The 26280-nt window shown below is 39.9% G+C and overlaps 1 protein-coding gene across 6 annotated transcripts in view; it reads right to left on the bottom strand.

Annotated features, from left to right (window-relative positions):
* The window catches only part of LOC111140997 (RAN binding protein 3 like), a 52485-nt gene that overhangs the window by 12147 nt on the left and 14058 nt on the right, over positions 1-26280 (bottom strand). For 2 of the 6 annotated variants that reach the window (XM_022493300.1, XM_022493299.1), the window contains exons 2-8: positions 11419-11477; positions 10258-10291; positions 9674-9751; positions 5911-5982; positions 5432-5571; positions 2623-2726; positions 1011-1095 (exon numbers count right to left, since the gene is read on the bottom strand). In XM_022493300.1, coding sequence (XP_022349008.1) covers positions 1011-1095; positions 2623-2726; positions 5432-5571; positions 5911-5982; positions 9674-9751; positions 10258-10291; positions 11419-11477 — 572 coding nt within the window. Of the gene's footprint in view, positions 1-1010; positions 1096-2622; positions 2727-5431; positions 5572-5910; positions 5983-8580; positions 8656-9673; positions 9752-10257; positions 10292-11418; positions 11478-26280 lie in introns of all 6 variants that reach the window. The other 4 variants (XM_022493298.1, XM_022493301.1, XM_022493303.1 and 1 more) reach the window with 4 other exon arrangements.

Genomic DNA, 26280 nt, shown 5'->3' with positions numbered 1-26280 from the left:
CAGAAGCTGTGGCTAATCTAGTACCAAATTTAGGACTAAACGATATGGAAGAAATGTGCCTAAATGTATTGCCTAGAATTTCCCTCTGGAAATTGGTCCATTCTGGTTCAGATTAAAAAATGTAGGTCAACAGCCCTAGAAGTGTGGATTTGCCCTTCACCTTGAGAGTGACAGAGGGTGCCCCTAAGCTAGAAAGCTATGACACTACTCTCAGAATTTAGGTTTAACCTGAGGCAGGTGTAGAATCAACCAAGTCTTAAAAGGGATTGATTTGTGAAAGCCCTAAAAAACTTGGAATACATAGGCCTCATGGTTGGTTCTTTGTTATTCTGAGCCTCTATACAGGTTTTTAAATCTGTGTGGCCTCCTGTGGATCCTTGATGAAATTAGTAGTCCTCATGCACCCTCACTGTGGAGGGCACAGTGGCAACCGCTTCATGGAGGAGGACGCCCACTTCTAAATAGGGATGCTGGTAATACTCCTTAACGGTTTCCACTTGGCAAGTATGTTTCCCTAGGCAAGTAAAGTACTGTGATTTTCCTCTTAAAACCTGAAAAAAAAAAGTTGTGATAATGTTTTTCACTATAAAAGCTTGAAGGGGAGGGTTGTGGTTAACAAGAAAAAATAGGCAAATGGTTTTAAGTGCATCTTGTTATGAAAGATGCTATCAAAAACCTGATATTAAAATATCATTACCAGTTAACTCATCTATTGCAGATAATTCTGGGATTTCCTTGGGTACCTTGGGTGTAACTCGTCGAAGAACTATTTAATATTTCTCATCACTAATAATGTTATAATTACATAATTCCCTTCCTCTGTGGGTTCCTGCCTATTATTCTAACAACGAGAACTTGCTTCCCAGGAGAATCTTTGCAGTTAAAGAAAGAAAACGTGCCTTTGGACTCAGGAGTTAAAGTATGCTCCAATTTAACATTGTTTTAATTAATTTGCCTCCAGAAACTCGAAGTGACGGCTTTTATAATAGAAACATATGCCAAATTCTTACCAAAACTCTTTCTACCATGTTTTCTCCAAACACGAAATCAGAACTGCAGCTTTTAAAAGAATACTTATCTTCCTTTGCTTGACATCTAAGGAAAGGAAATGAACATTTGTTCTTTAATATAGGGATAAAGGCACATTAGACCTTAGCACATGAAGTAATCCTATGATTTAACAGATTTATGTAAAGCATAAAAACATCTGCTAACTCTTGTTCATCTGCATCTGAGAAATGAAGGAAAAATTGAGGTCCTCCCAGGGATGATATTTAAATTATTTGACAGCTGTGACAGCATATAGCTAAGACCAGTCCAAACACATGTCATGCCCATCACTGTTCAGGCTGTGTAATCAACCAGGGGCTGGCCCAGACCTTATCTTCTTGCTTTTCCAGCACAGCCTCTCCGATCTCTCATTTCTTCTCACTCCTCCCCAAGGGACTGATGCTTTCAGCCACCAGAGGTCTCCAGAGCAAAAGCACAGCCAATCTATCTTGTTATACTTAAGTGTGCTTTTGTTTAATTTGGGTTTTTACCTCCTGGAACTTTTTTGTTCTTGTCGTTAAAAGTGTTTTGCATGGGGGCGCCTGGGTGGCTCAGTGGGTTAAGCCTCTGCCTTCAGCTCAGGTCATGATCCCGGGGTCCTGGAATCGAGCCCCGCATCAGGCTCTCTGCCCTAAAGGGAGCCTGCCTCCACCTCTCTCTCTGGCTGCCTCTCTGCCTACTTGTGATCTCTGTCTGTCAAATAAATAAATAAAATCTTTAAAAAAAAAAAAAGTGTTTTGCATGATGAGAAACTCAAAGATATGCGGCTTTCTATCTGTAGGCTGATGTGGTCTGGGATCCCCACTGCACCCCAGTGTGCAACATAGGTAAGTGCTATGGAATCCACACGGGCCCTAATCATGTGAGTCTGGTTATCTCTATGGCTAATTTTAATCATCTCTCAGATCAAACATGCGTTCATTGCTGATGACACCGGTAAATACTAACTTCCATTTTGCACACTTATACTGCTTTCTTTGTTGTCTATCCAATGTATGTCAATAAATAAGGAATAACACTAAAAATAATGAGAGATGGTGGGGTGCGGGGGGGTGCACCAGAGAATGGGGAGGCTGATCTAGCAGCCAGATAATTAATTCCTAACTAAATAAAAATTTAGCTGTATGTTCTTGAAATATTCTCACCTAAGTCAACAAAACAATAGAGATAACCTGATATTAATACGATAATCTTTAAATATTAGAGACATTTTGAAAAGCATTTTAAATTTGTGTCTTTTAGAAAATCTCAAACAGAAATCTTAGCAATTTGGGGCACCTGGATGGATCAGTCAGTTAAGTGTCTGCTTTTGGCTCAGGTCATGATCCCAGGGTCCTGGGATCGAGTCCCACATCAGGCTCCCTACTGCTCAATGGGGAGTCTGCTTCTCCCTCTCTGTTTGCCTCTCCCCCAGCTCATGCTCTCTCTCTCAAATAAACAAATAAAATCTTAAAAAAAGAGAAATCTTAGCAATTTATCTGTCTAGTATCAGAAACCTATTTTCCATAAATGATGATAATGATAAAGCAAGAATAAAAGGGTATCCTTTCTGTGGCCTCATCATTAACTTACCCTACTGATGTAGCACCTAAACAATTCTGGTTGGTAGTCAGCTGGACTGAAATTCTGGCACTTGGTAAATTTTCACTTAGCAAAGAGGAGTTCCCCTCAGAAATCTGAAAGAAAGGCAATTCATCAGAAGGTTCCTTTCAATTGCCTTACTGAAGGAGCATCAGATAAGGAAACATTAGTTACAGTTAAATGTATTGCAGAGTTACTATGTTCAAATACTACCCTAAGCATTTTGAGAACTTTATCTCATTTACTCCTCACAACATCTCTGTATAGGTTGTATGTCTTTTATCCACATTTTATAGTTTACAAATGAGTAAACTGACGTAATGAATTTAAATAACTTGGCCAGGCTTGGGCAACCAGAAATGGGGCTGACCTTAGAGCTAGGGTCTGTCTGACATCAGGGACTAGGGACTGTAGCATTTGCTATTATATTCAGAAATCCCACTTCCTTTTGGTACTTTTATGTTTTTGGAATTAATTCTCATTTCTAGCTTCACAAATATATCCTTCAGGACTATTTAATCCTGAAAATACCCTAAGAGCTTCACCAGCACGGCCACCAAATGTTAGAGGAAATCCCATTCATCTCTTCATCTAAAAATTTTTGACTGGTGACTTAATCAACTAGTTACTCTGTCTGCTGTATATGAAATGTTTATTACCTGATTAATATATAAATGAAGGCGTGAGCAAAACTGGAAGGAGCCCTAGAAATGATCGGATCTAGTATCTCCAATGTTTTAGGAACACCTCCCTTCCCCCAGCAGGGGTTTGTAAAGATGTTTCAAGGAGTTCATATCTTTAAAGGTAGATGGGGTCTGTTTCCACTTCAATTTTATATCAATCAATAAAAATAATTTGGAGCATTTTCCCCTTTATAATAGAATTTGAGAGCTGAGAAATATGTATGAAGAGAATATATGTTGTTGGTTGCAAAGATCAAAGTGCATGTTCATGAGTCAGTCACTCAGATGACTTATCTCTCAGTACAAATGGTAGTTTTTACTCTTATGTACTTAAAATGGTTTTTATTTGGCATATCTTGTTTAAATTGTACTTAATAGGTGACCACTGATTGATGACAGTGAATGAAAATTGCTCTGATTTTATATACAAGTCATTAAGGAACATGAAAATAGCAGTTCTATGAAATTCACCTGTAGATAATTTTCACTAGATCTGTAAATTACATTATTTTGTCAGAGTTCTTACATTGCATTTTATATAGCATGTCTTTAAATTTTCAGAGGTCATTATTAGACAGAGAAAATTCAATAATGGGCATATCCAATTAAGCTGTTCACTAATAAAGTGCCATTCATATGTTTAATTTATTCAAGAAGAAATGCTTGCAAACAATTACCTGAAAATTTCTCTCATTGTTTATCATTTAGAAAGAAAATGCAAGAATAAATTTTATTTTTAAAATATATAACGCAAGGTTTCAATAAACCATACCAAAGAAGAAATATTGATTTACTTTTTATATCATAATATGTAACAAAAAATTTAATCTATAATTTATAGTACATCCTGTTCCAAAGTTATATGCAATATGATAACATTTTAGAAATTAGTCAACATATCATACTTTTTCTTACATACTTCACACAAACAACATGCATCTCTTCTTAAATGGATAAAAGTAAGAATTTATGTAATGTAATGATGATTATTAGGTTGTATTTAAATGAAAACTTTTAATAATCTACTGATTTGAAATTTAAAACATGTTTTACTTAAAACTCATGCCATATTCCATGCAGAAATAATGAAATGATTTTTAAAATTCACAGTGAGTCTCATGAGATCATATCTCACAAAGAAAAAGGCTTGGAATTACAAAAATGTTGTCAAATGCTGACCAAGTTAAACTCTCACTTCACTGATGAAAAGAGAAGATTGGGTGATTTGACCAAGAATGTAAACATAAGTTAGTTAGGGGCAGAGGTAGGATTAGTACTGATCTGATTCTTTTTTCATTGCACTGATGAAATGACTAGCATCTTAATTTCCATGTGTCCCTGTCTTCGTGTTCAGTATTGAAAAACAAAACAAAACAGGAGACCAAGCCTCAACAGTTCAGCTAGAAACAAATGAAGAATGGAATGACTCTGAAATCCTGGGTGCCGTTCCTCTCAAGTATTGGCTTCTGGAAGACACAGCAACAGAATATCCCCAAACCCGTATCTGCATGGCTTGAGCAAAATGACAATCTTCCTAAGAAGGCCCACAGTGAGGGACTCAGCTATCCACAACCACTGGAAGGGAGACTATTTCTCTGTCTTCAGAAGCTTCCCCAGTCCTCCCATTCCCAACTCTGTGTGGGTAATTCCCTGCTGCCGTTATCCATGAAGATGGATCTGGATGGATTCCTGGTGTGAGCTAAACTGGCAAGGCCGCACTGGGATGTCAACCAGCTGCGGATGCAGAAAACGCCTGTTCCTTCTTTGATTTGTGGCTCCTGGTCCTGGCCACCTCATTGCTCCCCCTGTTCTCATGAGGAGTCAGTGCCCTGGAACAAGGCCCCAGGAGTTTCTACCATAAGGGACTCAACTTTACAGCTAGGAGACACCACAAAACTAGTTTCTAGGAATACTTTCCATTTCAAGAGGACAACTTTAATAAGGTCACCGAGGGCTGCTTCCTCTGTGTTTCGTCTGGGTGTTTCTCCAGCCTGGCAGCTGCTTCAGCAACAGAACTAAAGTCAGGCAGCCCCTAACGCTGAACGTAGGGCCCAGAACAATCTACTAAATGAAAGATGGAGACTTGATGTCAATCCCACTATAGGAGATTTTCTTACCTTATTTTTTGTTTTTTCCTTAGTCTTGCAGGATTCCAAGGTATTGTGTCCAAATGTTTTTCTTAGTTTTTCACACCTTTGAGCTTGAGGTGGTTGCAAAACAGCAGGTCTTAGGACATGATCGGAATGTTTCACAGGACCTTAAAAGACCAGAATTAAGGAGTCACTATATCTTTAGTGACATACTTCTTCCTCCAGATTTTTGACTAATTTAACATTTATTTTCTAAAGTCATCATTAAGTGAGGGATTAATGTTGACTGATCAACGTCAAAATAGCCAGTGAATTGCTTAGTGCTTACTTCAGACCTAGCTTTTACCCACTACCTATTCATCTTGACCCTGGGACTTTGCTTACCAAATTTGTTTTTTCACATTTTGTCACTTGACCCTACCTCCAGATCCCAACACACACACAACAAATTAAACTATAAATGGTAAAATGTAAAATTTCAGAGGTTCTTATAATAAACTACATACCTTGTTCTGTACTGTTCATATCCACATTCCTTTGCACAAGAGTTGATGTCATAAAAACATTGTTTTTCTTCACTGCGAGAAAAAATATTTAGTGCATTTTAAATCTGAGTCAGTTTCCAGGAATTCGGGTTTTAACAGTCCTGTACTACATTCACCAGTAGATGTCGCTGTTGGCACTAATAACTGTAGGTAGTGAGCTGAGAAGGCAGTCCGCTAGAAATGGGTGATGGCAGGGAGTTCTGCCACATATGTCTGCTGACTTTCAGAAATATAAATGAAAATTGGTCCATTAATGGAACAGGCACTCTTCTTTAGAACCATGAAAATGATTACTGAAATGAGTACATATTATAAAATCTGATAGTAGTGAGCCCTCTGTATTAATATATATATATTTTTTAAGATTTTATTTATTTGACAGAGAGAGAGATCACAAGTAGGCAGAGAGGCAGGCACAGAGAGTGGGGGTAAGCAGGCTCCCCGCTGAGCAGAGAGTCCGACGCAGGTCTCAATCCCAGGACCCGGGGCCATGACCAGAGCCAAAGGCAGAGGCCCAACCCACTGAGCCACCCAGGTGTCCCTTAATATGTATTTCTTATAAAATGTTATGAAACTAATAGCAAATTCTTCCACTTTCCCCACTCTAGTGATACCTAGAGAGAGATGATTGTTATGCTAGGGGATTTTTCTATGAAGTGTGTTGGTGGCATAAGACTAAGGATGGTGGTTGCAATAAAGGACTATTATACATCTAAAAGTGATCACCTCCCTCTTGGTTGCAAATTGTAGAAACAGCAACCTTTGAGGATTTGATTAGTGAAAATGAGAAAAGAATAAGAACTGCTTCATCTAAGTATTAAAAATACTACAGGGGCACCTGGGTGGCTCAGTGGGTTAAGCCTCTGCCTTCGGCTCAGGTTATGGTCTCAGGGTCCTGGGATCGAGCCCTGCATCGGGCTCTCTGTTCAGCTGGGAGCCCGCTTCCCCTCCCCTCTCAGCCTGCCTCTCTGCCTACTTGTGATCTCTCTATCTATGTCAAATAAATAAATAATGTCTTTATTTAAAAAAAAAAAAACCTACAAAGGTTGGGGTAGAATCACTTATCTAATTCAAAGTTCAATTAAATGCTTTATGATCTTTATTATTAAAAACCAGCAACAAATGGGCCATATCAAATTGTACTATTTTTCTCCATTCCAATACCACCAACATTCTGCACAACATAAAATGGAATGGTACTTACTGATATCAATGTTCCTTTAATCTTTTTGTATGTGTATGTCTTATTTAAAATAATAATGAATCAAAACAATTACTCAGATAACTTATATCCATCCCTTCACTTTATGCACAAATACAATAAAACAAATTCTCTAGGATCAGGACCCCTATTTCTTTTAATGTCTGTAACTTGTCATTCAGGTTTAAAGGGGGTCTACTGAGCTTGAAAGTATTTCTTCTGTATCTGAAAGGTATCTGACATGTATGTTGCTCAGTCATGTTTGGAATTATTAATAAGAATATAAATTCATTAGTTTGAAAACCCCATGGCTCCCATGTAGGAAGGGATCATTTAGAAGGAAGTGAATAGTTTGTATTTTTTATTTCTTAGTGGCAAGCTTAACCTGGAAAAGGCAGCCGGATGTTCAGTAGAAACAAAAACAAAAAGAATATAAAATTGTAATTTCAATGTAATGTTCCAACCATTTCAAATATTTTATGACAAGATCGATTTCATTAGCAAAGCACTCTAAATGTCAAATTAAAAGAAGTAATGTTTTAGTGAAAAGTTTAAGTAATCATATTCTAAAAATATAAATTGGGGTGCCTGGGTGGCTCAGTGGGTTTAAGCCTCTGCCTTCGGCTCAGGTCGTGATCTCAGGGTCCTGGGATCGAGCCCTGCATCGGGCTCTCTGCTCATCAGGGAGCCTGCCTTCCTCTTCTCTCTGCCTATTTGTGATCTCTGTCTGTCAAATAAATAAATAAAATCTTTGAAAAAAAAATCTCCCACAGGAGTTAAAAATATAAATGAAAATAAAAGGAATCATATTCTCAACCTTAGAATAGTCACCTAAAGCATAAATTTTGGAATAAGAATTTAAAGTATAGCTGTATATTTTGAGCACTGTATATATTATAAACACATGAATATTAATGAATAAAATAAAGTTATCTTATGGAGCTGCCTTATATCACATTTTGCTATCATAAACATAAATTCCTTAAAAGCATCATCAAACTCAAAATTTCTGCCAAAATTAGATACACTGTCTGGATTCGTAGAATTTGAATTCATAAGGCATTCTACTAATAATAATTTGCTAAGGCCTGCATTTTATTTGCCACTAAAATGCCAGCATTTTATAGTAGCTGAGTAAGAAAGCTCACCATTAGTACCATCAGTGAGAATGGATTTTTTTTTTTAAAGATTTTATTTATTTATTTGACAGACAGAGATCACAAGTAGGCAGAGAGGCAGGCAGAGAGAGAGAGGGGGAAGCAGGCTCCCTGCTGAGCAGACAGCCCAATGTGAGGCTCGATCCCAGGACCCTGAGACCATGACCTGAACCGAAGGCAGAGGCTTTAACCCACTGAGCCACCCAGGCACCCCGAGAATGGATTTTGAAAAGTCAGAGTGTCAGGCTCAAGGTTCTAGAAGCTGTTTATTACCTGGCCCAGAAGGGGGGAAGGTCAGGAGGTTGGTGAAGGATGATGATCTCATTCGATTCTGGGACAAGGTGGATGCTAGAAGCAAATTGCAAACTGAAGTCAGTGAGGAAGTAGGTTTTTGTGTTTCTTTTGATTTGGACTTTTGCTGTTTCTAAAATTTCTATATCACTAATTTAGAAAAGTTTTTTTTTTTTTTTTTAAGATTTTATTTATTCATTTGACAGACAGAGATCACAAGTAGGCAGAGAGGCAGGCAGAGAGAGGGAAGCAGGCTCCCTGCTAAGCAGAGAGCCTGACGCGGGGCTCGGATCCCAGGACCCTGAGATCATGACCTGAGCCGAAGGCAGAGGCTTTAACCCACTGAGCCACCCAGGCACCCTAGTTTTGTATTTTTAACCAATAGAAATAAAATATGCCTGTCATGAGAATTATAAATTAATTTCTATTCAATTCAATAAATATTGTAGTGCTCCCCATGTATAAGACACTCTACCAGGCATGAAGACAACCTCAAGGAAGGCGCAGTGGAGGAGACAGACATACACAGAGATAGCTGTCTTACAAGGCAGAGAGGGCAATGCGGTCATGTATAAAAGGAATCACGGAGTACTTAGAGTATAGAAGCGAGGCAAACTGAGTTACTGGTTTATTCAGAATAGAGTATGTGATGAAGTTCTTAAAGTGTTCTTTTCAAGGCAGACATCTATTTGTTTAAGTAGATGGTAACTTAGAAATGTCAGTTTCCCCTAATTACAAAGTTAATGCATACTCAATGCAGACACTCTGGAAACATGACAGAGTGCAGAGTGGGTGGGAAACCCCAAACTGCCTGTGTAACCCCCCTACCTAAGATAACCATTGCTGGCATTATGGCTGATGTCCTTTCCATCTTCCATCCCATGTTGACAAATTGAATTTTTACATAGTGACTGACTGTACAATCCATCTTATAGACTGCTATTTTTATCCAGTAATTTATTATAAACGGTCTCCAATGGGTAGACTTTTAAACATTTCCCTTTGAAAAGTTTCTCACTAATTTCACACAGAGAAAACATAACAGTGACCAGCCAACAGTCAGGTCTATACCTACCTCCTTGGAACTGAGGATCTGTCGTATGCAAAGTAAAAGATGAAGACCGTGCACGCTTTCTTAGAAAACCGCTGGATTCTGAAAGAAATTCAACAGGACAGGTAAAATTGCCAGCAATAACAAATTATCCTCAACCAAGATGGGAAAGGACAAATAGAATGAACTTTTGCCTACATAGATCATCACCTGCTGACATGTTAAGTCCTGAAGCCCAAGTTTAAACACTGGGGTTAATAGCTTGGTGATTTTAAAGTGATAGGCATCTCATCCTCCTAAGAAACCCTTAGAAACAAGTGGCTTCCGCAAGAAACTGCATGTGACTTTTGAGATTGTGTAGGGAATGTCTTTGGTTGGTGGAGAGACCCAGGCGCTGGAGAAACAAGGGATCTTAGGCATTAACATCAGTTAACACTAACATCAGTGTTCCTACATGTCATCTTTCAAAACAAAAGCCAGTTTATTTGGTGTTTAAACACCAGCAGAACCATGAAGTTTTCCCCAGTTCTTGCCACATGCCAAAACACTTGTGCCTGCTTCTTTTCTTTGTCCTAAGACAGGTTGAAATACAGGATGTAAGTCATTACCATGCTCTGCTGCTTCAGTGTCTTCTGCTGGTCTCTGGAAAGAAACAAAGTTGCCAATGAGAGCTGAGTGTTTGTTGCATCAGAATTCGACCCTGTCACTTTAGAAGAGAATTCTCAAAAGCCGCGTCTATTCAGCTAGGTCAGGGCAAACCCACTCACCTTTGCTCCTTTACTCGCTAGGCATATTTTCAAAACAAAACAAAGTCTTAGTGGAGCGGTTTTGTATTTCAGTGACTGCAGACTCCCTTGTCAGAACTTGTTTAGAAGGAAGATTTGAAACACCAGCTCTCAAGATCTGAGTTGTAGGCCTGGGGTGGGACCCAGGAAACTGACTTTTCGACCAGGGCAACTGACTTTTCGACCAGGGCTGGGGGGTTGAGCGTCTCTTCTTCTTTTCTTTTCTTTTTTTTCCAAGATCATCTTTAAATATTTTATTTATTTATTTGACAGACAGAAATCACAAGTAGGCAGAGAGGCAGGCAGAAAGAGAGGGGGAAGCAGGCTCCCTGCTGAGCAGAGAGCCCGATGCGGGGCTTGATCCCAGGAACCTGAGATCATGACCTGAGCTGAAGGCAGAGGCTTTAACCCACTGAGCCACCCAGGCACCCCTGAGCATCTTTTTAGTGAGTTTGTGGGTAGTAGGGTAAATGACTTGGATAAGCAGGAACAAATAACAGGAAAATATTAATTGAGCTAAAGTGGGAAAGCTACTAATCTTATCGTTGGTCCCTCAAAGCAGGTGGTTTCAGTATGATATAGACCTTAAGGGACCTTAAGATCCCTTTTAAATCAAGCATCACAGTTTAGAACTTATTTTGTACCCAGTTTTAGGCGAGGTCAGTGGAGACCCATGAGGAATTTCGACCCTCCTAACCTCTCTCAGTCCCGCCCCTTTCCAAGTCACTCCAAAAAACCCTATAATTTTGGTAAAGATGGTATGTTATTCATAGCTTCAAGACAAGGCAGGCCTCTGGCCTCCCATTTAGGCCTAATTGCTTCCAGTAAGAACCTACTGTAGAAATATTTTAGAGGCTCGGCTCTGCTAAGTGAGGAGCAAGAGGATAAACTAAGGCAACCATGATACCATTCAGTGCCACTGGCTTCTTGAAACATCATTTTGTCAAAGTCAAAGTCAAACAAAGAAAATTACCTTGATCTTACCTTAAAAGTGTGTTCTCTCTTTGCAAAAACGAATACTGGTTGAGCAATGACAGATTTTTCTGTAAAAGAAAAAGAACAGACAAAAAGTCAAATTATATTTGGACAAATGTAACACCGCCTAAGGATGTTTGAAGATTTTTGTTGTTTCGTTTTGTATTTTTCCTGCCTTTGGGTAGAATCCAAACTGTTTTTACATGGACACTGTAACTTGCGTATTTACAAATGATTTTAACAGTTAATTACAGAAATAAATACTCGGGGAAAGCGATAATAATGTGTTTCCATAAACAGTGAGATCATCCCATTAAAAGAACACACTTTAAGTGTTTAAAGAAAACAAAGTGTAATTACCTGCATTCAGAATATCATTAGGACATCGTGATTAACATCTTTGCTTTTAGAATGAAAAAATGCAAGGAGTGAAAAATCTCATCTAAAAATAGTTCTTCTAGGGCCACCTGGGTGGCTCAGTGGGTTAAAGCCTCTGCCTTCAGCTCAGGTCATGATCTCAGGGTCCTGGGATCGAGCCCCGCATCGGGCTCTCTGCTCAGTAGGGAGCCTGCTTCCCCTACTCTCTCTGCCTGCCTCTCTGCCTAATTGTGATCTCTCTGTCTGTTAAATAAATAAATAAAATCTTAAAAAAAAATAGTTCTTCTACTTGGGTTGGATCTCAAGGTAAAAATGGTATAGATATATTGCATTCCATCCTTAGAATGATCCAGAAATAATCTATACTTCCTTGATTGGAGTAGTCATATACTAAGCCGTGTTTTCAATATTTAGACTAAGAATCAGTCTTAGTCTTTTGTCCTCAGCCCAGCTGACCTTATTAATCTTTTATGTTTTCTTACCTTAGGTAAGACAACAGAGAGAAACTCATTTACTATAGGGTGTAAATGAGTGATAACAACTTTAAATATCAGGAGTCCAGAATTCTAAGGGAAAATGACATGCTTGTTAAAAGCCTAGGCCCTGAAGTTAGGCACATGTAGCACTAATACTTGGGGAAATAATATGTTTGTACCTTTAGTTTCTTCATCTGAAAACAAAATGAAGATTAAAACAATAGTTACCTCACAGAGTTTATGGGACAATTAAATGGATTTTTGGATGTAAGTACTCAGATTTTTACAAGACAAAAATAAAAAAGAAAATATCTTTAAAGAAAGGATATGAAATATGTGGCATGCCACTAATCCCCATTCCAAAACTCTTAGCTGACATTGCCAGTTTATGACAACTCTCTTTCTTCCTTTCCCATTTTTCCTCCTTTCCGTCTTTCTTTCCCTCTTTCTTTCTTTCTTTCTTCCTCTTTCCTTCTTTCTTAAGTTGAAGTATAAGTGACAACACTTTCTTAATGAGCCCAAATATGATCTTAGAATTTTCCCATTACAGGCTTCCAGCAGCCATTACCAATATATTGTCCTGGAATACAAGCCAAGGTAATTTGCCCTCCCTGGGCTGAATAAATAAAATTCTCACTGAAGAGTTTCAAGGAACTATCAGACAACTACTTTTTTTCTTTACATGCTAGGAAGGGGTCTTCCAGTTCCCTGTAATCTAATCCCATAAGAGTGTCAAAACTCTGCCAGACCACCCTTGCCAAGCTCCTGGGCCCTGTGATCTTGGTTACCTTCTTTCAGTCCAGTGAGTAAACTGTTCACTTTCTCATGCAAGCGTTTACCACACTGGCTGCCCTTGGAGCCAAGCGAGCTCCAGCAGAAAGCGCACAAGAACGTACTGGCATTCCCATCCATATTAAACTATAGCTCAGTGCTCTGTTCCTTCTTGAACAGACTCCTCTTCCAGCAATTACATTAGATTTAAGAAATGAGAACTCCAGTGACTTTGAAAGAAAATAGTCTTTGTGAATGTTCCGGGAATACTTATGAATTAGAATTATAAATTAGCCTCTTCTAAACTGGCCTTAGGGTAGTTCTGCCTAAAATAGCATGAGGAGCTCTAACCCTAGACAATGGACATGCTGACTTTCCCTTGATCAAAACATGCAGCTAAACACAGGCAAAAGCAATCTTCTGGACAGCATTAAGTGTTTCTTGTAGCTTGGAGGACCTATGATAGAGTAAGTACATCACTGTTGTTCATTAATTCAATAAATGTTTATTTATAATATTTTGTGCCAGCCATCTTTTTGAGCATCTTTTTTGTGTATACCCCTGTGCTGGGACAGGGGTACAGACCATCTGATTGAAGGTACAGTAGCCTCAGACTAACCACCTTCTCCCCTTGACACTGCGTGGCACGTGGTTGGAAAGCAGAGACTCTCCACATCTCTTCCTTCATCTGGATTCTCCCAAACAACTCTTTTGGCTTCAAAGACAATGCCAAAATTAAGCATTTATCAAGCCATCAGATCCATAACAGTTTTCTTACTTGACCCAGTAGGAAAATTTCAAAACATAAGCAAGGTTCTTATGATTTTATATATATATATATGTATATATGTATATATTTTTTTAAGATTTTATTTATTTATTTGACAGACAGACATCACAAGTAGGCAGAGAGGCAGGCAGAGAGAGAGGAGGAAGCAGGCTCCCCGCCGAGCAGAGAGCAGAGATAGGGCTCAATCCCAGGATCCCGGGATCATGACCTGAGCCGAAGGCAGAGGCTGTAACCCACTGAGCCACCCAGGTGCCCCTGATTTTGTATTTTTAAATTTATCCTCTTTTCTTTCTGATGTAGTCATTGATCAACCCATTTATTCAAAAAATGTGTTTTGAGGGTTGACTGTGTACAAGACACCTTGCAAGGCAAGAGAGCAAGGACAAGTGGTACAAGATGAGCTGAAAGCGAGTGAACAGAAACTTCTTTTTCTCCTCTTCTAATAAGTATCACAGTTTCCCCCTCCCCCAATTTTAGGTGGGTTGCAAGGCCTTGTCCCTGCCCTTACTTCTGTATGTTTAATGGACGGTCTCTGACAAACCTGCTTCATCTAGGAAAGCAAATGGAGGATTTTCTCAATGAATCATCCCAGAGAAGGAGGTTCAAAAGGATCTGTGTAGCCAAAAGCAGATGCAGAAGAGGAGGAAGACCCTGAACAGGGAGTACCATTGACTCGGAGCAGCGGGAGTGGGGTGGGCTCTGCTAAGGGCCCCAAGTTTCTGCTACACAGTTTCTTCCATGTAGAGTCCTGCAGACTGCCTCTCTCCTGGCTTGGTAGTTCAGGAAAAGTGAAAACTGAGTCGTCCACACTGGATAGAACCAGGCTACTCTAGCCGGGGCCAGAAAGGTTATGGAAACAGTGTTGGCAGGAAAGAGAGTGGCAACAGTCCCCCTGCAGAGGGGCCGGCTCTGCCAAATGGGTCACTTCTTAATTGCTACCAGGACTGGAATTATCCACTTGGACCAAGGCCCTGGCAAGTCCTGCATTTTCTTCTCCCCTTCTTCCTGGACCTATCCATATGTCTGACACATCCTCTTCTCTAATTTCTTCTTGTGCACTCTTATCCCAGGCTCCAATACTGTTCTTTATGCCCCTGCCTTTTTTACTTGTGTCCAGCTCTGGGACTGGTCAAAGCATGGATTTTAAAGCTGTGAAGTGTAATGGTCCTAGAGCTGTTCTGTTGTTTTTTGTTTTTTGGTTTTTTTTAATTACTCTAAGCCTCAGCTTTATCACCTCTCTCCGTATGTATTTTGAAAAGGTTGTCATGAGGACTGAAGCAATGCATGCATATGGAGGACCTGGTACAGCTTCCTCTTCAAACCCGTTTGGAACAAAGCAGAACTTCATCTATCATCCATCCATCTATCTGTCTATCCATCCATTCTCCATATACGCACACATCTCTCCATATATCCAGATATTTGCAGTATCTTCCATATCTACCCATTGATTTATCCACCCATCCATAACATACAGCAATATATCAGACTATAGTTTGCACATAAGACATTCACTAAAAGTCAGATTCCCTGCCCTCCGCCTCCTCTGCCATCCAATGTTACATGCAAGAACCCTATGACTCTTGTTAGTCTCGGGGAAACATCTCATTGTTCCTCAAGGGACTTTCTCTTTCCTTTCACTCATTACCTTATCCTTACCTTATATCCTTGTCCTTATCCTTACCTTACCTTATATCCTTGTCCCTTCTCCTCATTGAGCTCCTATATTTCTTCTTTTACTCTCAGGAAGTTCCTGAATTCAGGCTGTGGCCCATACATAGTTTTTGAGATTGTTGGTCCTCGATGAGTGGTCCAGATTGACCAGTAGCATTACAGGGTGCTTATTAGAAATGCAGACTCTCAGGCCCCACCCCAGACCTACAGAATAAGCATTTGGATTTGACACTATCCCCAGGTGATGTGTATGTATGTATGTATATATATATATATATATATATATTTAAGAAGCAGTCCTCTAGACTATTCCCGGTTTCTTTCATCCGAGACCAAATTTAGGAAGATGGCAGTAGAGACTCATGGAGTCAATGATTAAACCTCCAGATGTTCTGAGTAACCTGACAATTAATGAGAAAATGATTATTACTCAAACCACATACTACGATTGTTATGACTCAATGTCGGGTGAAGTCAAGGGCTACTCTGAAGACTTAACTAGAAATCCCTGTAGTAAGGATATTAAAATATTGACATTGATATTGAAATCAGTCATTCAGCTATTTTGCTTAAAGCAATTAATGATTTCCTCTCTGATGCAAAAGTTGGTTTGCTGCTTTGATGTGCCTAAAATCTGATTTTTTTTCCTTGAAAACTGTTTTCAGAAAATGTCTCTGCTTGAGATTATTGTTTTAAAGATTTTGTTTATTTGACAGAGAGAGACAGCAAGAGAGGGAACGCAAGCAGGGGGAGCGGGAGAGGGAGAAGCAGGCTTCCCGCCAAGCAGGGAGCCCGATGTGGGTCTCAATCCCAGGACCCTGAGATCATGACCTGAGCCAAGGGCAGATGCTTAACGACTGTGCCACCCAGGCACCACTCTGCTTGAGATTATTAAATGTTGATTAAAATATTCATTTCTGCAAGGCAAAAAATCAGGCGAAAAGCATAAACTACATAAAAAACCTTGCCATGGTACTGAGATTCTTTAACAAAAATCGGAAACGCCTAAAGTTTCAACTCTAAAAATGATCTCTTTTGTAGAAAAAATAGACAAATCATAGCAAGTGAACTTTAGATTGGAAGCACAAGCATGAGACATTCAGTAATTATTTCTAGCCATACATGGAAGAGTTCTATAAAAATGCAAAAGGAATGAAATAAACAACAAATCACCCAGCCACCGACATATAAAAAGTAAGTCTTCGCAGAGCGGGTAGCAGGGTCACAGACTGACATTATGAACTGTGATGGGACACTCTTGGTTCTATGTTATGAGATGCTTTGTACTGCCTTGAAGATAAAATAACCAGGACCCTGGAGGAAAACAGAGGCAGTTTACACAGGAAGTTTCCAGGCTGATTACAAAACACTAACTCAACTTGAGACACAGGATGAATGGACCCTGCTGGACTGTTTCCAGTCCTGGTCATTGCTGCTGAAGTCATAACCAATTCTGTGTACTATAAATACAAAATTGTCGTAATAAATACAGTGTATGAAGTAGAAGGGAAAAACACTCACCCTGTCAATCAACTTCTACATTTTTCTGAGCTGCTTTAAGTTCTTGTTGAAAATGAAGTTATTAACTGCTCATTCTAAGAAATCTAGCATTTCTAGTTTTGATTCATTATGAGAAGCACACGCTAGGGACAAAAAGAACCAGCAAGAGAATTGCACAGGAAAGTTATTCCTCTTTTTGTCAATACCATGTTGATAAAGAAATCACTCATTTTCAAAATGGGAATCATATCAGATTAAGAAATTAGAGAAGATGAGAAAAGTCTATCTCAATTCACTGAACACAGCCATCATCACCCAGAGTTTATGTAATCCATCCGATTTTCTGAACTCATCTGCTTCTCATGCTGATAATCTTCAAGGAATCTGTTCATTGCAAATTCTAAAGAGTCTAGAGTTTTTCCTGCACTGGTGTGTACCTTGGTCTAGAACTTGATACACACAGGCCAACTTTGCAAAACCAAGGAATAGAGATAATTAAAGTCTCCAGTGTGAGCTAGAAGCAAGAAGACTTAGAGGTTGTGTCAAATACAGACCTTGCTACCCTTTTGGTGGTAGGACCAAGCCCTGAGAATTCTGCGCTGAATACACCCATCCAACCTCACCTCCAAACTGTGCTGCTTAATTTATTATCCAGTTTTACGTGATAGTGGGAGATAGCCAGTGAATTAATTTCATTCGCATTTTAGAATCTAGAGATTTATAGTAGCAGTAATTCAGCTGAAGAAAAATTCGTATTTTTTAAAGTCACTGAGTTCACAATGTCTGTATAAGTGGAGAAGTGCACCGATTAAAAAACAGGTAATTTTAATTAAATCATTTGGTATAGAAGATCTGGCAAAATCATTCTGTCAATCAAAACACAACGGTGAAGGGAAAAAACAGGCTTTATATTTCTAAGTGTGTTCTGCAATTACCCCCCCCAAAATATATGGTCATCATGTGCACTGTGCTTTATATTTGGGGGTGATCAGTAACTTTTAAAATAGATATCATAGCACACGCCTTTCAATTTTACTATTATTCCAGGGTCAAAACATAATTATTTGAATTATTTCTTTTTTCATTCTTAAAGACAGTAGCTACCATGTGATATGCTTGTGCATGTCATGATTAGTCTTTATCCTTTTGCCTTTTGAAGTGTTTAACTCAATATGACTTTTGAAAAGTAACCTAAAGGGGCACCTGGGTGGCTCAGTCATTAAGTATCTGCCTTTGGCTCAGGTCATGATCCCAGGGTCCTGGGATAGAGTCCCACATCAAGCCCCACAAGGCCCCCATTGGGCGCCCTGCTCAGTGGGAAGCCTGCTTCTCCCTCTTCCACTCCCCCTGCTTGTGTTCCCTCTTGCTGTCTCTTTCTCTGTCAGAAAGAAAGAAAGAAAGAAAGAAAAAGAAAAAAGAAGTGGCATGAAAAATTAGACCTTGGTGATCTCCCAAGATGCTTCTTTTACAGACTGGTGTACTAGAAAACCTTACATTTGCATCATACTTCACCTATTATAAAAACAGGTTTAAATACATCAGATTTTGGTGGCTACTCGGGGCCAGAATGCATAGTTTTAAACATCTAATCTTTGGCAGAAAACAGACCTGGACTCAAATTCCATCTCCTGAACATACTAACTATGAGCTAGGGCAGGTTTCCTCATCTGTAAGATGGAGAGCATAAAACATTCTTCACAGAGTTATAAGGACTAAGCGAGTTGATGTGGGCAAAAGGCTGAGCGTGGTGGCAGACAGAAAATGCTCAGTAAGCTCTGCTCTTCCTGCATTACAGGATTCTCAGAAGAAACATCATGAAACCATGTGTTTATCATGAGAAAAGAACGGCTCTAAAATTACCAGATGTGCCCAAGATCATACAGCTCACACTTATGGGTAAAGCACGTGAGAGCAGATTCCAAATCTGGAGCTTTGTCCTGTAAGCAAGACTCCCCTGACCCCCTTGCCCCAGCTTCCACTGTGAGTGAAATGACTACTGGCCAGCTTCCTGACACTGTGATGCCTGCACTGTCACAGCTCCCCTCCTTCCGTGCTCTGTATAAGCCTCACCAAGAGACCGTCTCAGACTGTGTCATTCTCCCCGCAGTTCTGTTTCACCCTCTATAAACACTGTAAGAGGTTTCACATAATCTCACCATTTCTGTTCCCATTCTGACAAAAGAAGGTATTCGAGAATGTTGGCAGACCAGTGGCCTGGTGAGCCTTGCCATCCAAAATCTCCATGTCAACATATACATCCAATCACTGACCAAAATAACAGACCAATGTATTAACTTTCGACAGAGCATACCTACTTCTCCATAATTTGAAGGAGCTATTTTATTGATAAATGAAACAATTTTGTGATAAGGTTACTTGCGATCTTTGATGACTTGAATATGTTTACCAGCAACAAACGTGAGACTTCTGGATTGAGAATGCCAAAAGGGTCTGTTTGTTTCTCTTGACACTGCTCCTTTATGCCCATGGGGTAATAAAGATGGGGAACGTGTCCTGGGATGTGCTTGGTCAACTTGGTACCATTTGGAAATACATATTTCATTTGACAGCATTTATAAATCACATATTTTCCCCTCAGAATAACTTGCAGTGTGAAACTGCTTCCATATGTTAGGAACGGGTCTCTCCGTTTTGCTGAGAAAGGGGAAAGAGAAATATCATCTAAGTTTTATGACATGTTGAAGATTAATATTGAACAGGCACATGCACAGGTTTAAAATGGTATCTTTTTATTTTAAGTAATTCTCTAGTGTTTCTGGGCTGCTAAAATTAAAGAGGTGATTTTGACACGAAGTATCATATTAGTAAGAATTAAGTCACTCGTCACATAGACTATTAATAAGTCAATATGGCTGAAGCATAGCTTCATACGTCGAATTCAGATAAATTTAAGTTCTTCCTCTTCAGTAAAGAAGCACACTATTTTTAAATTCCTCCATGATTCCAAGGACACAGGCCGGATGGAGAAGTTTGATTGCAACCTCTACTAATTCCAAATCTCTTTTCCTTAAACTTATTCCTCTTTGAGCCTTTGAGCAAGCAGGAGAAAAGGCTCCTTGTTTTCTTGTTTCCACAGGAATAAATGGATGTTATTCCCCTGAGAACAAGACCTTGGAGGCCCAGGCCAGAAGAAAGGAGCAGAGCTGCCCACCCAAGGCGCTCATAAGCCCAGAAGCCCCGGACCTCATTCTCTTCTTGGGAACTCACAGAAGCCGTAAGACGGGCATTCATCGTCACTGAAATGCCCTGCGGGCCCTCCTCGGGCACAGAACTGGACGGGAATAGAGTGATGCCTACTGCAGATACCTTACTGCATTGATGTTAGAACTAATCTGGCAGAAGTGAAGGCCAGGTAGCAATTTGCAAACAAATATTTTGCTTACCATGCTACAAGAGAAAAACACTTTTCAAATTTATATGACTTGAAAAATTCTCAAGAAAACAGAGAACGATCCTTTAAATTCATTCATTTTTTTACCTGCAAGTTTTTTTTTTAACTGTGGGAAAAGATACATAACATAAAATTTACCATTTTAACCATTTAAAATGTACAGTTCAGCGACATTAGGTATATCCACATCAAGGTGTAACTATACCACCATCCATCTCGAGAACTTTTGCATAATCCCAAACTGAAACTCTGTGCACAAAGCACTAACCCCTCTTTCCACTTCTCCCGCCCGCACCCTGTAACCACACACAGCTCTGTCACTCTGTGAATCCAACTGCTCTAGGACACTTCGTGTAAGTGGAATCATACAATATTTGTTGTTTTGTATCTGACTTATTTCACTGAGCATAGATGGGGTCTTCAAGGTTCATCTATGCTGGAACATGTATGAAGAATTTCACTCCTTTACAAGGCTGATTAATATCTCAGCGTATGTATGTAGCACATTTTGGGACTTTTTTAAAAAAATCAGCTTTTCTTAATTTGCCTTCCCCTTTCATTTTTCTCATTTGGCCGCATATTTCTCTCTAGCACCTCCCCACGTGTTTCCCTCCCTCCACATTTCCTGTTCTCCCCCTTCCCCCACATATTCATCATTTTCTCAACATGCTTAATATTAGGATTATTACACAAGTAAATACTCTTTTCTATGGTATTTTCAAATGAGCTAAAATGCAAGTTTATCTCATCTTGATTTTTTATCCATTTTAGATACTTTTCTTATGTGGCTCTTTTATCATAAAATTCTCAGATAGATGTAGAAGGAACACAGTATGAGTTCTTTGCCTTATTAACTTTGAGGCACTTCTTTCCTCTGGTTTCAGTTTTTCTAGTGAAGATCGGTTGGACAAAGTGGAGTTTGAAGCTCTAACATTCAGTGATTGAGGAATATTAATCACTTGAATGAAGTTTTGGGGGGAAATGTATTGATTCCTTTAATAAACATTAATTGCTTGCTGTGATCAAGGTAATAGGGAATAACAATATTTTGAATTTAAATTAAATTTAAATCAATAAATGTGAGAAATGTCTACAAAGAATTAAAATGTGAGAAATGTCTACAAAGACAGAAAGACATTTGATACCTCTATTACGGTAGTTTTTGAAGATTTGTTTTCTAAATCTTTATTTTTTTTTTCTCTGTATATTTGTAGCTGGAGTTCTTTTCTAGAAGTCCCTCGAAATCTACTTTGCTTTGTCCTACTATCAAAATAATCCCATCTACTAATTCACTTTAGCTTTTTCAATTTTCAGAAAGAAAAATGGCAAATAATACCAAAACATTAATCCATACTTGAGAATGAAGTTCCTTGTGACAAAGTTGGTCTTGCTGGTCAAACGGCTTCTCCTAATCAGTAGCGCTGGCCTAAGTCTTACCCACGCTCAGTTTATAAAAACACACATGCACACGAGTCTTTATCTGTGACTCCATTTCTCTGCAAGACAACTAAAGTTTAACACAGACAACCCTAGCCCAAAAAAGTCCATTTCCAGAAAGAAGGTGTTCTCCCTGCTCAACTCCTTCCTCTCTAGATGGTCACACACTTTCTTCATGAATTACCTCCTCTCATCAGAACAAGAAAGGTTGGTGCTCATTATTTAAATCAGTCATTACAGATGCCTACCCGAGAGGGACAGTCAAGTTACCGAGCTATAGTGTCTGGAAGTCTGGTCGTTTCTCTGTGACCAGAGAAAGGAATTTGTGTCCTGTTAGCCTTGGGTTCTTTTTGGACCTGAAGCCCATCCTGCACTGATACAGCCCACTTACAAAAAATCCCTTTCCTCTCTCTCCGGTTGAATCTGTAGGTCCATTTTCATTTCTTCAGTTAGAGTTTAACCCCGGTCTCCTGGCCAAGCACACAGCCGCAGGTTTCATGCTCTTTTGCTGTGGCTTTAGTTAACCCCGAAAGCCACTTCAGACTATCATCTCTCGCCCGTAGTCTAGATCTTCCTCCTGTGACCTCGTGCTTACTTATTGGCCATCCACGCAGGGTGAGTCTTCTGATCACTGGGTAGAAAGAATGCACCTTTTAACTGAATACGGGTATTCGCTGCATCTTGAATCCTGACTTTTGGATATTATGCTGGTTTTTCCAACAGGTTTCATTAAAAAGCAACTCAGGTGTGAAACTTATCTTGCCTGAATGTTAGGACGTCAAGTCAAGTTAATGATTTCAGGTAAAAGTTGAGCCAGCTCTTTGAACAGAGCCCTCAGTTTAAATAAAAGAGTGAATGATAATAACGACAATTATTTTTTTTAAAAGATTTTATTTATTTATCTGTCAGAGAGAGTGAGCACAGGCAGAGGCAGAGGGAGAAGCAGGCTCCCCGCTGAGCAAGAAGCCTGATGTGGGACTCCATCCCAGGACGCTGGGATCATGACCTGAGCCGAAGGCAGCCGCTTAACCAACTGAGCCACCCAGGCATTCAAATAATGACAATTATTTAGCCCCCTTTTCATTTGGAGTTTTGGATACTTCTTGCGTATTTGGTTAAAACCCAAATCATCTCTCCAAGGCCATATCAGCCCAGTTCCAAAAGTGATACAAAGCGACATTTCATGCTTCACGTGGGGAGAGATGGAGACCATGCAGTCACTGAGATTTAAGGGACAATTGCTTGCCCAGGAAGCAGACCACCTGCCCTGGGCTGGTAGGTCTGCACTGACACTGCTGCATTTTCTTACCTGTTTAGTTTAGGGTCAAATACACCCTTTTGGGAGACAGCTGGATGCGGTAAGCAGTTCATATAGGAATTAATTGGTGACTTCAATGACGACACATTTTAAACTGAACCACAGAGTTCATGGGCCAGCCATCACTCAGGTAGTTTGCATGTATTTCACTGAGCATCTATCTTGTGCCCCCCAAAGAGGAAGCAAACATGGGTTAAACAGGCTCTGGAGTTTCTTGGATTAGGATCTTGGCTCAAGACCCCAGCTGTGAGGTCTTGATGTTACCTACCTCACGGGACTTTAATAAAGAAATGAGTTAACACACGCAAAGTGCTTCAAACGGGGCCTGTCACGTGACAAAATGTGATTTGTTTATAGATGACATGGTAGCACTGTGCTTGGTCCCCGGTATAAACCCAGGTAACTGGTCCCAAAGAACTTGTACAACACAGTTGAGGAGGCAACATCCAAATGAATGAAAGAATTAGGACCAAATCACAGCATCTTAGTTTTGAAAGGGATCTGATTGTTCTCCTAGGAGAACTTACCATCTGAGGTGTCTACAGCATCCTCAACAGATGGCCTCCCATAACACAGCATCAGGGTTAGAATGTGTGCTGTGGGCAGAGCTTACCAGCATACCCCACCATATGAGCTACGTGGGTGCCAATCTCAGAGTCCTTCATTCCATAGACTCAGCCTCCTGTCTTCATCGCCAAAATGTCGTGCAGTTTCAGATTCATCTGTGTGGTTCCATGGATCAGTAATTCAATCCTTTCTACTCCTGGCAGTATGCCAGTCTATGGACATACTAGTTTGCTTATCCATTTACCTGCTTAGGTACATTCGGGTTGTTCAAATGTCAGAGCACATAGGTATAACATTCGCTATCAACATTCCTCTGCAAGCTTTCTGTGGACATACCATGTTCATTTCTCTTGGGAAAATACTTAAGAATGAAATTGAGTACCACACGGTAGGCATAGATTTAACTCTAAAAGAAACTGCCAGACTGTTTTCCAAAGTGGTCACACCACTTCACAACAGTGAAGGGGAGTTCTGGTTGCTCCACATTCTCTGAAACACAGTAGCATGGTGTATTTATTTATTTATTTATTTTATTATTTGTTTATTTACTTATTTTTTTGCACTGCTGTATTCAATTTTAGCCGTTCTGGTGGATGTAAAGTGGTATCTCACAGTGTTTTTAATTTGCATTTCCCTGATGACTAATTATGTTGAGCATTTTTTGAGGTGGTTATTGGACATTTGTATATCTTTTTTCTAAAGTGTCTGCCAGGTCATTTGCCTATTTTTAAATCAAATTGTTGATATTGAGTTCTTTACATATTCTGATTATAAGCTTTTTTTCAGATCTATATATCTCAAGTGTTTTCTCCTAGTCTTCTTTTTTCCTTTTTTAAAAAATTTATTTTATTCATTTATTTATTTGAGAGAGAGAGACAGAGAAAGCAAGAGAGAGCATGAGTGAGGAGGAGAGGGAGAAGCAGGCTCCCCAGTATCATGGAGCCTGACGGGGGTCTCCATCCCAGGACCCTGGGATCATGAGCCAAGCCAAAGGCAGATGCTTAATAGACTGAGTCACCCTCAGTCTTCTCTTTTTTTGTATTAATGCTATCTTTCAAACAACAAATATATTTTTTTAAACAACAAATATTTTTTAATGTTCATAGTCTAGTTTATCTATTTTTTTGCATGTCTAAAAATTGCCTATTCCAATTTTGTGAAAATATTTTCCTGTGTTTCCCTCTAGATGCTTTAGGGACTAAGCTTTTGTATTTTCATATTTCATCCCAAATTAATTTTTGTGTGAGGAAGGTAATGAGGTCCATTTTTAGTAACATGTTTAGCCATTTGTTCCAGAGCTATTACAAAAAATATTACCTTTCCTTCTTTGAGTTATCTTGGTATCTTTATCAAATATCAATTGGCCAGGGGTGCCTGGGTGGCTCAGTGGGTTAAAGCCTCTGCCTTCGGCTCAGGTCATGGTCTCAGGGTCCTGGGATCGAGCCCCACATCGGGCTCTCTGTTCAGCGGGGAGCCTGCTTCCTCCTCTCTCCCTGCCTGCCTCTCCGACTACTTGTACTCTCTATCAAATAAATAAATGAAATCTTTAAAAAAATATATCAATTGGCCAAAAATGAGTGAATCAATTTTAGGGCTCCTTCTTCTATTTTAATAATCAACTTTCTATCTTTATACCAATATTACACCATCTCAATTATTGTATCTTGAAATCCAAAGCACAAATTGTCAACTTTGTTCTTCAAGATTCATTTAGCTCTTTTAGGTTCTTTGCATTTCCTTATAAATTTTAAATTAGCTTGCCAATGAAAAAGAAAAGAATTTACTGGAATTTTGATTGAGATGGCCCTCACTCTCTAGATCAGTTTGAGGAGGATTGATATCTTAATAATACTGAATCTTGGGGAGGAGTCAAGATGGCGGAGAAGTAGCAGGCTGAGACTACTTCAGGTAGCGGGAGATCAGCTAGATAGCTTATCTAAAGATTGCAAACACCTACAAATCCAACGGGAGATCGAAGAGAAGAAGAACAGCAACTCTAGAAACAGAAAATCAACCACTTTCTGAAAGGTAGGACTGGCGGAGAAGTGAATCCAAAGCGACGGGAAGATAGACCACGGGGGGAGGGGCCGGCTCCCGGCAAGCGGCGGAGCAACGGAGCACAAAATCGGGACTTTTAAAAATCTGTTCCGCTGAGGGACATCGCTCCAGAGGCTTAACCGGGGTGAAGCCCACGCAGGATCAGCGTGGCCTCAGGTCCCGCAGGGTCACAGAAGGATCGGGGGTGTCTGAGTGTCGCAGAGCTTACAGGTATTAGAACAGGGAAGCCGGCTACAGAGACAGAGCCGAGGAGTGACTCTAAGCTCGGGGTTACCTTGAACCGGTCGCAGGCTCGGTCAGCTCGGAGCGCGGCCGGAGGCAGGGTGACGGGAGTAAATCGGCGCTGTTCTCTGAGGGCGCACTGGGGAGTGGGGCCCCGGGCTCTCGGCTCCTCCGGGCCGGACACCGGGAGGCCGCCATCTTCATTCCCGCGCTCCGGACTCTACGGAAAGCGCTCAGGGAACAAAAGCTCCCGAAAGCAAACCCGAGC

This window comes from Enhydra lutris, unplaced genomic scaffold (genome assembly GCF_002288905.1).
Source record: "Enhydra lutris kenyoni isolate GAN:26980312 unplaced genomic scaffold, ASM228890v2 scaffoldscaffold5, whole genome shotgun sequence".
NCBI classification, from domain to species: Eukaryota; Metazoa; Chordata; class Mammalia; order Carnivora; family Mustelidae; genus Enhydra; species Enhydra lutris.
The sequence above is the reverse complement of the archived record's forward strand: the minus strand, read 5'-3'. Positions and strand labels throughout refer to the sequence as shown.